This window comes from Corvus kubaryi, unplaced genomic scaffold (assembly GCF_017639235.1).
Source record: "Corvus kubaryi isolate FWS band 111438036 unplaced genomic scaffold, C.kubaryi_AGA036_p1.0 65365, whole genome shotgun sequence".
NCBI classification, from domain to species: Eukaryota; Metazoa; Chordata; class Aves; order Passeriformes; family Corvidae; genus Corvus; species Corvus kubaryi.
Window position 1 is genome coordinate 27,955 of NW_024581946.1, and position 18,588 is coordinate 46,542.

General features: G+C 36.0%; 1 protein-coding gene across 6 annotated transcripts in view; it reads right to left on the reverse strand.

Moving 5' to 3' along the window:
• LOC121673360 (A-kinase anchor protein 9-like) overlaps positions 1 to 18,588 on the reverse strand; it is a 107,054-nt gene that overhangs the window by 7,175 nt on the left and 81,291 nt on the right. For 5 of the 6 annotated variants that reach the window (XM_042046618.1, XM_042046616.1, XM_042046613.1 and 2 more), the window contains 16 exons: positions 17,043 to 17,219; positions 16,829 to 16,933; positions 16,245 to 16,397; positions 15,804 to 15,983; positions 12,318 to 13,406; positions 11,160 to 11,300; positions 10,293 to 10,778; positions 9,798 to 9,861; positions 8,964 to 9,082; positions 7,992 to 8,183; positions 6,949 to 7,137; positions 6,169 to 6,313; positions 5,192 to 5,411; positions 4,061 to 4,211; positions 2,505 to 3,173; positions 574 to 773 (listed from right to left, as the gene is read on the reverse strand). In XM_042046618.1, the coding sequence (XP_041902552.1) occupies positions 574 to 773; positions 2,505 to 3,173; positions 4,061 to 4,211; positions 5,192 to 5,411; positions 6,169 to 6,313; positions 6,949 to 7,137; positions 7,992 to 8,183; positions 8,964 to 9,082; positions 9,798 to 9,861; positions 10,293 to 10,778; positions 11,160 to 11,300; positions 12,318 to 13,406; positions 15,804 to 15,983; positions 16,245 to 16,397; positions 16,829 to 16,933; positions 17,043 to 17,219 (4,280 nt within the window). The remainder of the gene's footprint in view (positions 1 to 573; positions 774 to 2,504; positions 3,174 to 4,060; positions 4,212 to 5,191; positions 5,412 to 6,168; positions 6,314 to 6,948; positions 7,138 to 7,991; positions 8,184 to 8,963; positions 9,083 to 9,797; positions 9,862 to 10,292; positions 10,779 to 11,159; positions 11,301 to 12,317; positions 13,407 to 15,803; positions 15,984 to 16,244; positions 16,398 to 16,828; positions 16,934 to 17,042; positions 17,220 to 18,588) is intronic. The other variant, XM_042046615.1, reaches the window with a different exon arrangement.

The following is an 18,588-nucleotide window of genomic DNA, read 5'->3' on the forward strand; positions in this document are numbered from 1 at the left end:
CACATTTAAAAGAGTGGTTCTGCTTCCCATGAATCTGTTGAATCCGTGTGATCAAAATCTTAGGGTATACCCCAGATACACCCCATCCTGCTTTGTGCAAACATGTCCGAAGGAATGTTTAATATTAAATGACCATCACAGCAAAATAAAACCAGGTTCAAACCTCCCATGATATTTTTTTATCTTATTGAGATAATAACCCCCAAAAAATAAGAATCAAGATCGGTTTCACTTGACCATCAGTTTTTTCCCCAAGGAGGATGATTCAGAACAATAATCCCTATATTCATCCCCTTATACATCATGAATTGTTTAATTACTGTTTTAAATTCATCTACCTACACCATACCCAGAGAAACCTTATCACTTTTCAGAGAAAGAAAGGACAATTTTGCTGTGCCTTAAAATGAACCCTGTTAAAACAAACAGGATTTACAACAGCACTTGATACTCTGTAATAAAACCAGATCAACCCCAAACTCAATTAAGCCCTGCAGTCTGTATGATTCAAACCCAATACATTAGCTTGCTGGTTGCTGTTAACAAAACCAAATAGCTGAAGACTGGTCTAACCTGCTAGCAGCTTTCCAAGCCAACTGCTTCAGCTTTGGAGATGCATTTTGCAGCTTTTGTCTGACTTTTTCCAGAATTTCAGTAGCAGCAGAGAGATCTCCTGTCAGTGTGCGGTAAGTCAACTGATTTGACTCAGCACCTTCCATTTTTTGCTGGAGAACCCAATTTCTTGTTCTGTCATTGGATGTATCCCAGGTAGTCTGGAAAAAAATATGTATCTTATAGATATAGAGATATATATATATATAATGTATGTGATCCAATGCTGTAAAATGAAAACATACAATTCTGAAACACCCTCAGAAACTGAAGAACAAGTAATTCTGACAGAGACAGAAGTTTAGTGTGACTACAGCACCGCTGTAGTGTAGCACTAAACTATCATTCATGAAAGGTCTAGTGTCTTTCTTGACTAAGATCTAGCAAACATAGAGCTACAGTGTGAATCCAGTCAAAAAACTTAGTCAGCAGGAAGTCACCAAGCCTTTCTGTTTCTTCCATCAGCAGCTCCTTTACCAGTTGTGCATGGAATTTGAGCAACTGGACCTATGTGTTTTGGTAACCAATTCATAGTCAGAAAAACAGGGGCTGAAAGAGACCACCATGGTGATGGAGGTCAGTCCACAGTCACAGGCAACCACACCACAGATGCTACCACAAGCAACATAATGCACTGAAGAGGTGTTCCTCAGCAACAACCTCCCAACACTGCCATGGAAGAACTGCCATCACTCACAAAGAAACCTGAGCCCATGGCTCTGCCTTTGGCTGTTTGCCCTACAGTGTGGTACCAAAGAAAAAAGTCTGTGTGTTGCATATGTCACAGGAAACAGCAGGAGATTCATTATTTGAAATTCCAGGCAAATCCTGGAAAGCAGATCAGACTATCTGCTGATGAGGAGGGGAAAAAAACCTAACAGCTGCTGCTAACCTGACGCAAGGGAAGACTCTTTGCTGACCACAGTGCTGGCAGTTCCCTCTGTGCAGAAGAACAAGGTGCACAAACTGAGGGAAGGCTGCTGCTGCCACAGTTACCAGTACCCTCAACATCCTGCCTCTAGCTGTGGGTAGTTTCCAATGCTTCAAAAGATAAAGGTAGCCAAATTAGATGAAAAGAAAAATTTCCTTCCTGGCTCCACACGTGGATAACTGGTAAAAAGAATGATCTCGGCATGGGCAAAAACATGGTCAGCAAAGAGGCAAGCAAGTCTCATGTCAATCCTCTCTGCAACTATCCACAAATCACTCACCTAGCAATGCTTACCTTTTTCAGGCAAGTTTCTAAAAAAGTTCTAAAAGTAATTTAAAAATAATTTTAAAACTTTCCTGACCTTTTATGAGAGTGAAAAACGTAGAGGAAACAGCTACTACTTTCATTCATCTAAAAATTAGGATATTCTTAAATTGATTTTTTACCTTGATTTCTTTCTTCTGTTTTGTTTGCTAACATATACATATTCATGCATATGTTTGTTTGATTGCTTACTCATTTATTTACTGAAGCTGTTGGAAGACCACTTATAAGGTTTCAAAGACCCCTTGCAGTTTATGAACTAAAGATTAAGGGCAGTGACCTGCGACATTACTGAGTAGGAATAGCTCATTCCTGCAACTGGTTGCAAGGAATGTTCTTCTCCTGAGACAGAGTGTGTGTATACATCCAGATGCATTTCCCCTGCTTGTGCTCCTCCTTATACACTTCTGTAACTTTGCTTTCAGGAGGAAGCAGGTGAATAGTTTTAGGCAGCAAACTGGAATGCTTTGCCTTTTCCATTCTCTGCCTTCCCTTTCCCATCCTCTGGTGCCCATGGTCTGTAATCTGCAGGCTATTTTATAGATTGAGTCAAGGCACAGTGACACACAATTGAGCAAAAGAATTAAAGCTAAATTGCATATTTCAATATTACACATTACTTTCAGTCCTACTGTACCTCATTTGGGTTGTGGCTTGGTGTCCTTTTGGCTTCCTTTCTTCCTTCATTCTCCTGCTCTTTTTTCTGTAGATCTTGGATTATTTCCTGCAACTTCTTTGTTTCATTCCCTAATTTATGAACTTCTTGCTTCTTTTCTCCAAGCTGCCACTGAAGGTCTTCTACTTTGGACTCCAGTTCATGGAGTTTCTTCTGTACTATTATGTTAGCATCTTGTTCTGCTTGTAATGCTTGCCTCTGGATCTGCCTTTCTTTTTCCATTTGCTGTCTCACTTGCACGGATTCCAGTTTATACTTCTCCATCTCACTTACTAACTCCACTATACGGTCATGCTTTTCATCCATTTGCTTCTGTAGCTCTTTAAGCAATTCCTCAGATGGATTAGGTGTTCCAGCTTGCCCCTTATCTTCAGCACTTTGAAGCTGAGCACATAGCTCTTTTTCCCTTTCTAGGGCACTGCTTATTTCGAGAGCTCGAACCTTCTCTGATTCAAGAAGCACCTGCAACTCAGAATTACGGCCTCGCTCACGTGACAGCTGGGCAGCACTGAGTGCTTCTTGGGATTCAATTTTCTGTTGCAGATCAGTTGACAGCTGTTTCTCTTGCTCCAGAAGTTTAGTTAACTCTAAGTTCTTTTGTTTTTGATCTTCAAGAGAAAATTTTAAGTCCTTTCAAAAGAAAACGGAAGGATTGATTAAAGCCATTTGTGCATACTTTCCATTGTCTTCTGCAAATTGCAAATGCTACCTCTATACATGCTGCTTTTAACAGGTTTTGCTATTCACAATTAATGTGACAATACTCTGAATGCTGCAGTTACATCTGATACTAAAATACATTACAGATGTCTTTATTCTAAAATCAGATTATTTAATAGAAGAATCATTGTAACACATACTTTATAGTGAGATACAAGCAGCTGTAGTTCTGACGTTGAAGACAGCCAGCTGCTTTTACTTTCTAAAACTGTGAAAATGATTTTTCAACTTCAGATTTCAAGATGTGAATAAATCTATGCCATTGAAGTTACCGCTTTTTTGCCTTTTGTCTTGTACCAGGATACCTGCACTCCCCTTCACTATAGCAAATAGTGCAGAGGTACCAAGGAAGATACTAATGAAGCATCTTCTCCTAAAGTAAACTCCCTAGTTTGATTTTCATGAGGTGAAACTGCTGACTTTTTAAATGGTGACAAACAATATGTCTCCTTAAATACTACATTTTACAAGTTAGGCTGTGGTGGGGGCTGGGTGTAGCCATATTAGCAGTGTTCTGTCCCCTTGAATAATAGAGGGCCATTATAGAATCTTTTAATCTTGGGCCTGAAAAGCACGGTAAAATTCCTATTGATTTAAACGGGATGTGCATCAGGCCTTTTTCTTACTTTGCCACACAGCTTCTATACATCTTTCTTCAGCTCTAGATGATATAATACTACAGTTGAAGACAGAACATGAAGCATGCATTGGGCAAAAATGTAAGCTGAGATGAAATGTTAACCAAAAGAATATTTTCATGCTCCTTGATGTTCCAGGCCACTTGGATTATGGAATACCTCAAGCTCTTCTCTTCCTCTTTCTTCACTGCGTTCCATTTTAGCCTTTTCCTTTTCCAAAGCCCACTGTAGCTCTCTTGATTTTTTCTGTTCGTTGGCCATTGTATCCTTGAGAATATCTAGCTCAGCTGCTTTTTCTTTAACTTCAGTCCTAAAAAGAAACGGGCAACTTTTACATTAGGCAGTGGCTCTAATCCTATCATGATAAGGTCAGTTACTTGGTTTTTTATTCCATCCTGTGCACTGAAAACACTGCTAGTCTAGTAGAGTAACAGTGAAAAGCCTATTTAGAAAGGCAAGACTAACTCAAAACCAAAGGATCTGCATAACTCAAGAATGATAGAAACTGTGTTCATCCTGCTAACTTTGTAGCTGCCACTTGTGGGGGCTCAGAGGCAGTTAGTGTTCAACCTAATCCAGTCACTGGCCAAAATCTTAAAGAATGCCATGGAAGTGCATCTTGCTGCCATGTTTCTCAAGGGAAAAAAATATATTGGGGGAAAAAGAAAAATCTATGACCTGAATTTTCACTCTGTGCAAATCAATTTTGCATCAGTTTGTAGAAGAAACTTGCTCCTGATCGTCTGTAAAGGGTATAAAGTAACCTCTAAAGTAATCCCAATTTAAACTCCAGCTTAATTTGTTATCTCTGAGCTGAACATTAAGATACTGTTCATGGGTGCATCCCTCTGGTTCAGGCAAAAATAATAATGGCTTTCCTAAGTGCCAAATCTGTGGCCTCTGCTATCAACCATATCAAAGAAAATTTAAGAGTATTTCATATGGAAGTACTTGCAAAGTCATCTTAACTTTGCGATTTTTTTCTCCATGTTCAGTTTAAAAAACCTTCAACAAATATGGTCTACTTATTAGCTTGTATAGAGTAGTCTAATGTAGCAAAGTTTAAAAAGGAACTTGATAATTAATAAAGCATTAAATCAAATTATGAATTGAAATACATTTTTTGTCAACTGTAACAAGTCTATTTTGGTCAGGAAGGTTTTACAGAAGTACTGAGAAGCACTTATACTGCATGAAATCAATGCCCTTAATAAAATCGGTATTATGATTTCAGATTAAGAAAGATGATCTTCACAGTCAACACAGAAAGCTTGGCACTGAAAGCCACACCTGATGGTTTCTAGGTCCTTGAAGTGCCTGTGCTGGGCTTTAAGGGTAGCTTCAAGCTCTAGTTTGGCTTGTGCAAGTTCATTCTTCAGCTCTGCGCCCATCATTCTCTCTGAATTCAGCTGCTCCTGAAGTTCAGCTGCTCTGTCCTTCATACTCCGGAGCTCCACTTGCATCTCCAGTATTTGCAACTGCTTCTGCTGCATATTATACTCCAGCATTTCTAATGAGAGCATCATTAATACGGAAATTACTTCATAAAAAAGCATTGTGTGTTTGGGTAAAGCTTCCCCTAGCTAGCGCGTGACCACAAAGCTATTATTAAGAGTGATATTTTAAAATAATATATTCTTTCATTAGTGGAATAAAAGGAAAACCATGCCTTTTATACCTGAATACCTTTCACACTTTCAAGAAATCATTTCAACTTCTGATTTTCTTAAAGGCTATAAGACGTGTGCAACTATATCAATATGCATCATTTGGATAATGATTAACATAACTGAAATTAGATATATTACATATGTATACCTGTGACCTAATATTTGTAACTACACACTGACAGTGAGCTTTACTTAATTTTAAAGTATACCTGTTCTCTGAACTTTTTGTTCTTCATTCTAATTGCTTCTTAGTTTCTGCATTGACTGACTATCCAACTTAGATAATTTCAAAGCTGCTGAACCTAAATAGTGAAGCATATACATGGAAAATAGCCTCAAAATTCAAGCTTGATTTTTATAGCAATTGGACATAACTTTGTATCACTTTCAGTTTGATACAAGTCATAAGAACACAGATTATACCTTAATTTTTGCAAAAGTAATCAAAGAAGATTGAAGAAGATAAAAAGTATGCATGTTCAGAACACGCATATCAAAATTGGAGAGCAAGGAAAGTCACCATTTTTGTCACTTACAACGTTATGAGCACTGCCTTGAAAGCATTTGGAAACTGACATATATTACCACAGAAGTCACCTTGGCTTTTTGAATCAATCTCTTGTTCTCTGTTTGGGTTACTTTTCTTACTGTTCATCTGAGCATGTAATACTTGAATCTCCATCAGCAAACTTCTTCTGTCTGCATTCTGAAGACAGTCCATTGCTGCTCTCTGGTTAGTAGCCTATTAGCATTAGAAATATTTTAAAAGTAAAACTCCAGATTTTATGAAAATATCTGTGGTGTTGATATAATATTTATTTATACATTCATAGTGCATATATATTCAAAACATTTTCAATTAAGTCAGTATTATATTTGAAAGAACTACTTGTTAATTTTTTATTTCTCTACTAGGCATCAAAATTACAGACTGAAAAGAGCTATCACTTTTCTGGCAAATTGCAATTTTTCTCACTAATCCTTCCATGTTCCAGAGGAGAAAACTGACATTCTCTCTGTCCCATAGCAGCCTTATCACTTTCTCTTCTTGCAACTTATTTTATATAAACAAGCTATCTTTTCTCTTAGACAGTGTAACATCATTCTAATTAACTTAATGAAATCGCTCAGGACAACTGCGTTTAATTCAAATTGATCTCTGAAGGCTGTATACGTTCTATAACTTGTGCACCCAAAAGTTTCTTTCCCATGCCATATCACTTTTCTTTTAAAGACACCACTTCTTTCTGCAAGTCTGACTTTTTCATCCTTAGACTGTCAAAACTACTATTAATACACATATTTTAATGGATTTATACATTTTAAATTAAAATCTAATGTAGACAAACACTTCGACTACAGTACGGTTTATATTACCTGCTCCTGTAGTCTGTGCTCTAACTGATTCATCAACATCACTGCATCTCTTGTGCCTGTTTCTGCAAGTTCAGTTTGAAATGCAGCAAGAAGAACATTTTGTTCCCTCACAAAAAGCTGTTGAATGGCATGCAGAAGTTCTCCTCGCCAGTCTGAGACACCTTCAGGAGATTCAGTACTTGCATAAATCTGCAGTGGTACAACAATAATTTAAAGTGCCAAACGGAAAGATTACATCGTTATAACTCAATGTAAAGTGTGTGCTTTCAGTGGACTAGTTAAGCTTTTCTGAATAATTGTGTAAATTTCATCCACCCAAATGGATGCACTTACTGTACACATTATGCATTTTTCAGCATTCACAAATGCTAAACTTTTAGCTTTGTTTTAGATGGAGGCAATTTAGCTTTTTGTAACTGAAAACTTAGCCCTGTGTAGTTACTATTTACGTTACTATATTACACTATTCTTTTAATTTTTAGTACATTGCATCTCTTCCTAGGCTCTCACAGGGCTGTGTTGGACTTAATGATCTCCAAGGTTTTTTCCAACCTAGTTCATTCTGTGATTCTGTGATATTATATATGAAAAAGATTTAATTTAAATGACATGAAGGTCATCTGCCCACTTTGCATGGTAAAGGAAATGCTGAACTAATAGAAACTACCTACATATATCCAAGAGTCTAACGGGGATAATTTAACAAGCAAAAGTTTTAACAGATTACTGGTTAATATGCCAATAAACAACAGCATTAAATATTCTACTTCAACTGCTACTGGAACACGCTTTCAAAATAGAATTCTTCTTAAAAGATGGATCTATACAGTCAAAAGTTATCAACGAACAGAAGAACAAATACCAGCTGTAATTTAAGATAGACTACTACCATAAAGTGCAATATGCAGTTTTATGGCACATTTTTAAAATATGTTGCCTTGTAACAGAATATTTAGGCATTTAAACCTGAACAGTGAATGTGTCTTTGAAGGTTATAATAAATAATTTTTTATTCAGATAGAAACTTATGGTATTATTTATACCTCGGCTTCTCTGTGAACTTGCATTTTTGCAATTAGGTCTTTCAAAGATGAGATGGTGCTTAGGAAAGCTTTTCTTTCTTCTAACCAAGATTCTGGCTCTTGCTCATGAGGTGACAGATCTCTTTCACCATATGGAAATTCAGTGAGAGACAGCACCTGTATGCCTTCATGATGGACTGCTCTCAGCAAACCCTACGATAAAACCAAAAAGAAATCATTAATGCCAGTAGTAACAAGATATAATAATAACAAAAATAATTGCAATCTCATTTCATATGTATTGGAAAACTGGTACTTCTAATTTGATCAGCATAAGGAAACTACGCTTCCTTGTATCAAGGACAGAAGTGTCACCCAGTCCTTTATATCTATCAGACAGAAACTTATTAAACAGCTGTATTTTTTCTCAGTTTCAGATAAAATTTTCCAGTGTACATTGGTCAAATCAATTTTTAATTCTTAAAACAGCTACTAATGGAAACTGACATTTTAAAAACAAAAGTCCTGGGAAGCTTCCAGGTGAGCTTTACCATTCACTGTTTGAAATTACTATGAAGCTAGGGCTTTGTCACTAAATACTTTTTTTTTAATGTAATTAAAGCATGATACCCTTACTGTTTATAATAAACACATTTGCTTTCATAATATAGTATAAAAATAGAATCTATAAAATTATGTAATATATGATCATGACATTATTGTTAATACAACAAAATTGCAATAAATTGTAACAGTAGTTTTATTTCTCATAATCATAACTGAGAACAAGCCTACAGATATAAAATTCCTATTTAGCCTAATTTAAAATGCAAAAATGCACATCATTGTTCAGAAGTATTTTAAAATGTATTAAAATAGTCAACACTAGAACTTATCTAAATGGCTCTGTTATCAATGATCAAGAAGAAGCTAATCTCAACTTTCAGTAGTATCACTCCTGTTCCATAAAAAAAAAGATTGTGTCTATTTTACCTTAATTTTTTTTGGAAGTAAATCAGTTGAAGTTTCACCTTCATCTATTCCTTCAGCTATCGTGTCGGACCCCTGGGTCTGAGCAAGATACATTCCTGAACTCCAGTCTGAACTGGAGTCTAAAATAAAAGGAGAAAAAAACATGAAAGCTGGATTACTGTGAAGCTTTGAAGAACAGGCATCAAAAAAGTATTTTTTATCTGTTGTTTTAACAGGTAGTTGCATGTCACTAAAGGTTCATTCTAAGCTGGAGACTACCTGTTTTATATTTTTCTTTTTCAGTTTCAAAGAAGTTAACAGCAAAACAAAACTAAAAAATAAAACCACAACCAAATTTAAAAATCCTAGTTTTACAAGAGAAACAACTATTTGCATAAACATTTCTGCCAAATGACCCACTCTTAACATGCTTCGCCTTGCCTATGAAAAGGATCACTGTAATAATTTTTATTGCACTTGGATAAGTCAATACCTGTCATCATCTCCCACTGCTAGGGAGCTGTAGCTTTAAACACTATCAGGAGATCATGAAGCTACACTGAAGAGATAATGTAATAGCTAAGATGGATATAGAAACTCCAATGGGAAGAAGAAAAATTAGCATCTGATGCCCCAACTAAAACCCATCTCTGCTCCAGACATTTTCCTTTTATACCAAATTAATAGACATGTCATGTCCAGAACATTTGTTAGTGCCAACAGGCTTCTGCTTCAATGTGGGCAGTTGCTGTTTGGATTTCTTAGAAGACAAACTCTTTAATGGTAAACTTAATATTGAAAAAAGCAGGCTTAATTTGTAATGCTCTTTGAAATCTGTAAAAACAAATTTCTTACCACTAGAACCTCCATCTCTAGCTTGATATGGTGGAGAACGTGCTAATCCAGAAACTGGGATTCTCTGTATTTAGAAAAGAAAACAATCAAATCTTTAAACAGCCCTTCACCACTCTCAATAAGGGAGTGACTTTGAAGGAGCAGGAAACAATGTGAACCTCTTTGTTCCATTTCCCCTGCAATCAAAGTAATAAAACTGAATATGAGAGAGATGGCATTCCACAGGGTGACCTACACTTGTCCCCATTTCACAGAACAGGACAGGTCCAAGGCAGAAGCACAAGGAAGCACTTGATAGTTGAGCAAACCTGCAAACTTAAATGCTGAGAAACAGGTTCACAATCTCTCCCAGGGCCATGGAAACACTAGAACATTTAAAAGTTTTTTACTGACCGTGTGGTGGTTCACACTTAACAGATTTTAAATGGGAATTTCTGTACCAAGAGCAAAAGTTTAAACCAAAGTATTTCAGTAATTAAAAAATAAGATACATACTTCTTTGGCTTGTAGAGTTTCTACGACTTCCTTTAAAGTATTACATTCTTCAGTCAATACTTGTACTGCAACAAACTTCTCTCTCTTCAATGCTTCAGACTCAGAGATATGCCTTGTCTCCATGTCCATGATTTCAGCCGCGTGGAGTTCCTGCATTTGGTTGATTTTTTCAGTAAATTCTCTTACAATCTCTGCAATCTCTTCTGAAGAACATCCATTTTGCAAATCAATTTGGATTCCTGCATTTTTAACAAGGACTGGTGAGATTTCCACAGTATTGTCTGTTTGCAGTGAGGAGTTGTTTCCAGTTAGAGTAGACTCACTGGTTGACAGATCACAGGATATTTCTGCATCCCTCTTGCTTTCAGTTTTCACCATTTCTTTGTCCTTTCTCAGGTAACTTGCAAGCCTCTCTTCTGCTTGAACCAGGTTCTCTTTGACCTTGCACAGGTCTTCCTGAAGATGTATCAGACTTGCCTCTTTTACCTGTAAATATGGAGAACCTCAAGTGCAATCCTTCCAAACACTTAAAACACCTAAAATCCAAGCAACCCTCTGAACCATTACAGCTCAATTTAGTCCTATTTTAAAGCAGTTAAGACACATGGTGGCAAATATTATCTCCTAAGAAATACAGCTCTAGATCCACTGCTGCACTGCAGTAAAACTAAGTACTGTGGCAATGAGTGAATATTTGATCTACAGCATCAGCTCTGTTCCACTCCCAGCAGGCAGTGAGTGGCTGTTTTTCTTGGTAGCATTCTCAGTAAATGCTTAAAACCCCCCAACCTATAGCATGCATATTTGAACAGTAAGTCCTGTATAATTATTTGATTTAAATACAATAAGGAACACTCTGGTTCTTACTGCTAGTTCTTGCTGAAGTTTTTCTGCCTTTTCTCTGTAACTGCTCAGCTCTTCCTTAGCAGCAGCTGCCTCTTCTTTCACTTGTTCAAGTTCATTAATAAGCACATTTTCTTTTTGACTTTCCATGATCTTTGCTTCTACCTATATGGCAACACAAAACATGGAAAATGGTAAAGAATCAAGTTTTAACAGCAGTGATCACTTTCACAGAAACTTACAAAGTGAAAAGAGCAAAGGGAAAAACAAATGTATGTTATTTGGGTTAACACAGCCTCAAAAAAATAAGACTAAGACCATGGGAGAAAAGACTATCCTACAGTTTACTGTAGAGAGAACTGCAACCATAAATTGGGTACATCACACAGAAACCACAGGGAGGAAGGTAAACAGAGAGTAGGAAATGAGGTCTGATAATATTACCCAACTTACAAGACATTTATGACATTCACTAAATTTGTATTTGGATCAAGGATCTTAGAACCTTTTCTTGCCCAGTACTGGGTTCCATGATTGCTGCAACTCTCACATTGAGAGATATCAAGCCCATTTTTGGACTATCAAATATAGTAAATTTTGACTGATGGTTCTAAGTTGAGAGGCAATAAACCACTAGTGCACGGAAATCTGGACAAATCTGGAAAAACTACTTAAGGTGAAATATCTTTGGAACTGAGATGGGAAAAAAAACCAAAACATAAACCAAGATCAAAACATATATAAATAAACAACCTCCATCCCAAAAAAACCTGTATAGACAAATTGGTATCGCTTCCCTTATCATTCTGAATACTCTCTTAGACAGCTTTCATGATTTTAATTTTTATCTCTCTGCCTCCACACCATGTAGAAGTGTACTTCATTCTATTCTATGTCAAGTCAAATTAAGAATAAGAAATTATATGTCCAAAATTCAAAACCACCTTACATGCGTGAAAAGGTAAGGCGTTTTTAATGCAAAATGGAAACTGATTGCGGGGTTCCCCTAAAATAGCATCCTTCTCTTCTTTGTGACTGTAAGGATAATATAGAAACTGAAGTGCTACACACAGCAGAATATTCCTATAGTTATTCTCATTAAGAACCATTTCATTCATTATACTTTACATAAAATAACAGGTTTTAGTAAAAACAAGCCAAAAGGAAGTGGCATCTAATTACCTGGTATGTCTGCATTTCTTCTTGTTTAATATATTTCTGAATCTCTCCTTTATGTTTTTCTTGAACCTCTTCTAGCAATTGCTGAAGTTCTAAGAACCTCTCTTCTTTCACTGTAGCTTCCTTTTGTGCAACTTTTACATTTTCTTTTTCTAGCTCCAAGCTACGATTTACCATTGCCAGTTGGTCTTCCATCTCACTAAGCCTCTGTGTTAAGAGTGATAATTTTGATTCTGTCTCATTTTCAGTTCTATCACTCAAACCCTCTGTTTGGGTATTCTTGCTTGCTTCATCCACACATTTTGAAGCTTCCTGAATTTCCTGCATGAATTTTCTCTGCTCTTGAACTGCATTTAGCTGAACCTGACTCACAAGAGCAGCAGCAACCTTCTCCATTAGTGTCTTCTCCAGTTCTAATATCCTCCTTTTAAGTGCTTCTCTTTCAGCTTTGCTTTGCTCTTTCATGTCTTTTATTTCATTGTAGGACTGGCACAGTTCTGAATCTTTTTCTTTAATGCATGCCTGAAGTTCCTGCAGTTGTATCTCCATCTTGCTAATGGTGACTCTTGCACTCTCATCTGAAGTCCTAAGTTGGGACTGATCTAGCAACTCTATCTCCTGACATAAGCCTCCTTCCATTTGTTCAGTTTTTCCATTGCTCCTGTCTTCTGGTTTTGACTTATCACCTTGGACTACTGCACACTTATACTTCTCTGTTATTCTTTCATGCTCTTTTTTTAACATACTTATTTCTTGCTTTAACTGGCTCATTTTTAACTTAGTTTCCTCAAGCTCATTCTTTGTTTGAGATGCCTCTGCATTTATGTTTTCTACTTGCTTTTCCAAAGCTTCCTTTTCTGCCAGAACTGCTTCAAGTATGTGTTTCAGACTGTCAGCATCTTCTTGAAAACCAGCAATGTCTGCTGGTACTTTTTGTTCAATAATTGCCAGCTCCTGCTGAAGCTTATCAATTACATCATTCAACTGCTCTACTTCCTCATCATTCTTTTTCTTCACACGTTCTTGATCGCTTTTCAGACATTCTACCTGGGCTTCAAGCTCCCGTATATGCTCGTTTTGCTCTTCAATAATCTGGGGAAAAAAAACCCAAACAGAAACACCCAGATAACTTTTGGTCTGGACTTCCCAGAAACAGTTTAATTAAACACTGAAAGATCTTGTAAAAGAAAGTTCTCAGAGAATTTCTTAATGTGATGTCTCTTCTAAAGCTTTATGAGAATTGAGACATCTTCAGACAGGACTGACAAAGTAGCCTGTGACCTTAAAGAAATGAAAAATAGGTATTAAAGCATCAGATGAAGTGGAAAGCATTTGTAACATGGTGGCTTCTAATAAATGAGTAGAAACAAAAAATGGAATGACTGGTGTTGAAAAAATCTAAGTTTAATAAATAAAATTCTTAGCAAAAGGAATAAAAAGAAGTTATCAGATTACAATAGATAAGTTTAAAAAAATTCATTAAAACCCTTTTTAAATTGCAGCGGGAGCAAATTTCACTTGAGTGTAGAAGAATGACAAAAAAATTTCCCTTTACAAAAATAAAATAAAGACAGACCATATAATAAGTAGTAAGTCTAAGAAACAAAATGGATTTTTTTTAAGTGAATATTTGGAGATCTGAAGTGAACAGTGCTTCTACAGTGGAAATGTGGAAGGCAGAAGAAAATATGTCAAAAATATTTGGAAATACATAAAATAAAATCAGTTAAGATATCTAAAATAGGTAAGAACTCTAATAGAGTCTTTTAGAATATGAAGAAAACATGCAGAAAAGGTGAAAGATGACTAAATTCATTACTCAAATAGCCATGTTTTTTCCTTTATCACTTAATACTTCACTATGCTTAGTTAGTTAAATAGAATAATAAGATGACTTTGTATTAAGCATATGTACAAAAATAAATGTGGCCATATAAATTAGAACGGCTGGTTTGCCAAGCAAGAACTTAATTTTAAAAATCCAGAAAAACTAGAGGAAGCTCAAAAACACTAAATAAAATCTGAACAAGTCATAACATCATAAAATGGCTTGGGTTAGAAAGGACCTTAAAGATCATACAGTTGCAACCCTGCTGCCACAGGCAGAAGAAAGCACAGTGGTCCTGGTGATCGGTATCAACTCAGCATAGAGGTTTCTGTTCTTCAAATTCTGTTCTTCAAATTGGAATAAAGGCCCACAGAACGCAAATACAGTAATTAAAAGAAAAGCACTTTGTGGGATGAAGATGTCTAGGGGACTTAGAAAAGGGATTAACCTAAGAATAATCTATTAATATTTAATAATGCTCTCATAATCAAGCAGAGTAATTATTTAATGTCCTGGAAAATAAAACCAAGTCAGAGGATGAAATTAAGAAAATTAAGCTTTATGTAACAAGAGAAGAAACTATTATTAAAACAAATTTTAACTGAATCCTAGGTGTTTTTCTCAAGGCAAGAACTGTAACTCTATTACTGGGGTCATTGTATAGAGCAGAACTGTTCTGGATTCTTGAAGTATAGTATTTCCTAAATCCAGTTTTCTAAATCCAATTCTAAGTTTTGTCATTGTTTCACTATAACTGAGTTTTGCACATAAAGACTCAGGGAAATTATCCAGCTCAGTCAGAGCCCTATTTTAGTGGATTCAATATGTCCTAGTAGAATGTTAGCCTAAATGTTCTGTCAGCTACCAAGGGATAACAGAAATCCCGTTCTTAACTTGCTTTTGAGTTAAAGCTTATGACTAATAAATGACATTTAAAATAGTCAGATGCAAAATTCAGCCACTGAAAAAATCAATGTGTTTTATCTGTATAAAATCAGAGTAAGCCAAAAGAAGATGAAGCTGATAATCAAAAAACCACATAATTGAAAAATAAGAGAAAGCTACAGGTGCTAAGGCTCAGTAAATAAAAGATAAATCTGCTTCTTTCTGTCTTCCTCTCTATTGCTAATAAAACACACCATTTTTTTTGCACCTCTATGCTTGAAACTGGATAAAAGACGTTTCCAACACTGGTATGAGGACAAAGCATTCACACAAGCTCACGGAGCTCTGTTCAACTGCTAAAAATGCATTAAAATCCAACATTACCCAGCAGGTGTCACTGGAGCGTAACACTAAATGAAGTCATGTGAGGGAAGATGCTAAAATGAATGTTGAGATTGAATTCAGCTACCTACATACTACTAAATATTCAGACATATCAGAAAAATAAGGAATGAAGAAGAATTTAAAACAAAAACTCAAGCAGAAATAAGGCAAAATAATTAAAAAGAAAAGCAAGCAAAAAGCATCTGTCATAAACAAGACTAAAAAAGAAAAAGAGATTAGGTTTAAAGCATTCCTTGAAACTGAAGCATCTGCATTTTTGAATCAAGGCAGCAATAGAAGATAATGCAACTGGTGGGGGACAGAGTGTTTTTTTCCTTCAAAGAGTTAGCAGCACAAAGTAGGACTCTGAAAAGGATTTCAGAAGTGTGTACCTTGTTGTCAGTTGTGACTTCAAGTTGCTGTTGCAGTTTTGCTATTTGTTCATGAAGATGATATATTTCCTGATCCTTTTCTTGCATGATGTGAGCGAGCCTCCCAGCCACTAAATGATGGTCTTTTATGGTGGCATCTTCAGATTTCTGGATAGCTAGTCCTAGTATTTCCATTTCATCCTGCCAAAAAAACCCCAAAAACACGTTACAGTTGTACATAACATTTTCTGCATATTCTTGTATGAGTATTTCAAGTGTAGGAATTAAAAAAAACAAGTTTCATGGAATGACAAGTAATCATATGAAATTTTAAATATTCTGGCAAATTGAACAGTGGAATGCTTGAGAAAGAGAAAGAATTTGATGTCTTGGCATTTTCAAAGAACTTATTTCTGCAGAGGAAGGAGAATAAATCTTTAGGCTTCTCTGTTACACAGTTACCTTAAATAATTTGTTCTCTTGTTCAAGTTCCTGCAAGTGTGTAGTGGACTCCTTTTGCTGAATTTCTAGCTGCATGTGCAGTTGCTGAACTTCTTCATTTTTATTTTCTAGCTCCTCACGAAACTGCTCCAATTGTTCCTCAAGGTTCGTGACCTATGTTTCCAAACAAAAGGAGAAGGAAAAGGAGTAGGCAGCCATACCAAAAATCAAATGTTATAAATTTCAAGTACAATGTCCACAGTAAATTGGTTTGCTAAGCACAAACAAAATAATGTGTACTTGGTGACATTCTGAGTCCTTAAACCGAATGGAATTTTAAACACCACTAAAAAAATCAGTTGAAATCATCACAAAGTTTTTATTAATTGGGCTGAATTTTTATTTCAGAAACACTCTTTCAAGTCATAAATATTAACACAGAACAACAGCTATCACGGATCACAGGAGAATTTCAAAGGGATTTGGACTGCTGTCTCTCTAACTGTAAAAAATTTCATCTGTATAGTTCACTAAACTCAACAAAAAGCAAAAACTGACAAAACAACATGTAAATGGAAAGATGGAACTTTTCACAGGAATTTTACCTCCTTTTCTTTTCTGTCCACAGCTTCTCGTTCAGCTTGCAGTTGTACTTCAAGAGGTAACTCTCCCTTTACTATGATGGTGCCAAACTGTTTCCTTTCCTCCACCTTTACATAGGAATAATATTAACAGTTATCAGATTAAAAAAATACACTATTTTGGTCTCAAGAAAATACGAAAGGAGCAAACCCTTGATAAATTTTGACCAAGCAATACCTTTTGCAAGTGGTCAGCACTGATGATTAAGGCTTGTTCCAGTTCTCTTATCCTGCATTCTAGCTTCTCAATTTCTTCATTTCGTTCTTGTACATCTCTCTGAAGTTGCTCCTTGGAGAGCAAAAGCTCACTGCATTTGTCTGTTTTCTCTTTGAGATGATTTGTTAACTGTTCAACCTGGTGACAATATGGCAAGATTATTATATTGTATTACACTGCAAGGGTTCACTAGCAACGGCAACACCATGCATTTTGGACGGGGAGAAAATATTCCTCTTTTTCTCCCATAAGAAAACTCCTAACTCTTTAGGTGAAGCAGAATGTCAGGATACTGTGGTACGACATCAACAAATACCAACAGCATTATTTAAGAAGTGGTATGTTCTGTGCTGCATTGCCTGCTCTCTAGAACTGATCTTGTCCTTCTGAAGCCTTCATACTCTGTAGTCAGTCAAAAGCAAGCAGCACAGCATCCCTATGCAGCACACTAAAATGATGCCTTTAACGTCTGTGGATGGAATGTCTTGACCCTATGGTCAAGATGCTATTTGCCTCTGAGGAAAATCATAGCTCTAAAAATCTGTGACAAAATTATTCAAAAGAAGGAGCTGATTTGTGACATACAGAAATATCCTAAAACTCACTGGGTCTTTAACATTGAAGAGAATAGCTATACTTAAATGACAAAAGACAGGAAGCTTTGTTTTCTTGCTGTGTTCCTTAACTGGGACCAAACAGATGTCACGGATGTAGTAATTTCACTTTCTATGGGGGACAAAACATCCAAATAAAACATTCTGAATCTCAGCAGGTCAGATGTATGTATCTCAGCAATAACATATTAAAAGATTAACTGAAGTAGCAGACATAGTAGTATCTATCAATTTCTAGCTACATTTCAGAAATTATTAATTGAAATTAAAGATAAGAAAGACGCATAACAAATCCATAGTATGATGTACAGAGTTAAGACCTGAGTAATTGAGCAAGAGACAGGGAAAGTAATATTTGTCCCACTCCAGAAACTGATTTCAGTATTTACAATTAGGAAGTTACGATGTAGCCAAAAGGTAGAAGACTCAAAGCATTTCAAGAGATAGGAGAGAAGAGGACCAGAACATAAAGCTGACTGGATGGTATTATTGACGTTATCCATCCATGAGTAACATCACAGTCTGAAGTGACCTCAGAAAAGTCCTGAGAGAGAAATGGAAAAATAAAAATCAAGTCTAGAGCAGACTCTACGAAGACCCTCCCCGGAATAAGTTGACAAAGCTGAAACAACAGTAAGAAACAAATTATCAACTGAAAATGCTTATGGCATTCCCTCAAAGCAGAAGAGGATTTTAAAAAATGTGCAACTACAAAAAATAGAACAGCGCTCTCAAAAGCATGATAAATAATGAAAATATGCATATTTACAAAGTATTTCAAGGAACAATGTGACATCAAAATATACTATATGTGCCACACTTGATAAGATAAATGTAAACGTAATACATTATTGAAAATCCTGTCTATAACTTCTAGCATATCACATTTAACA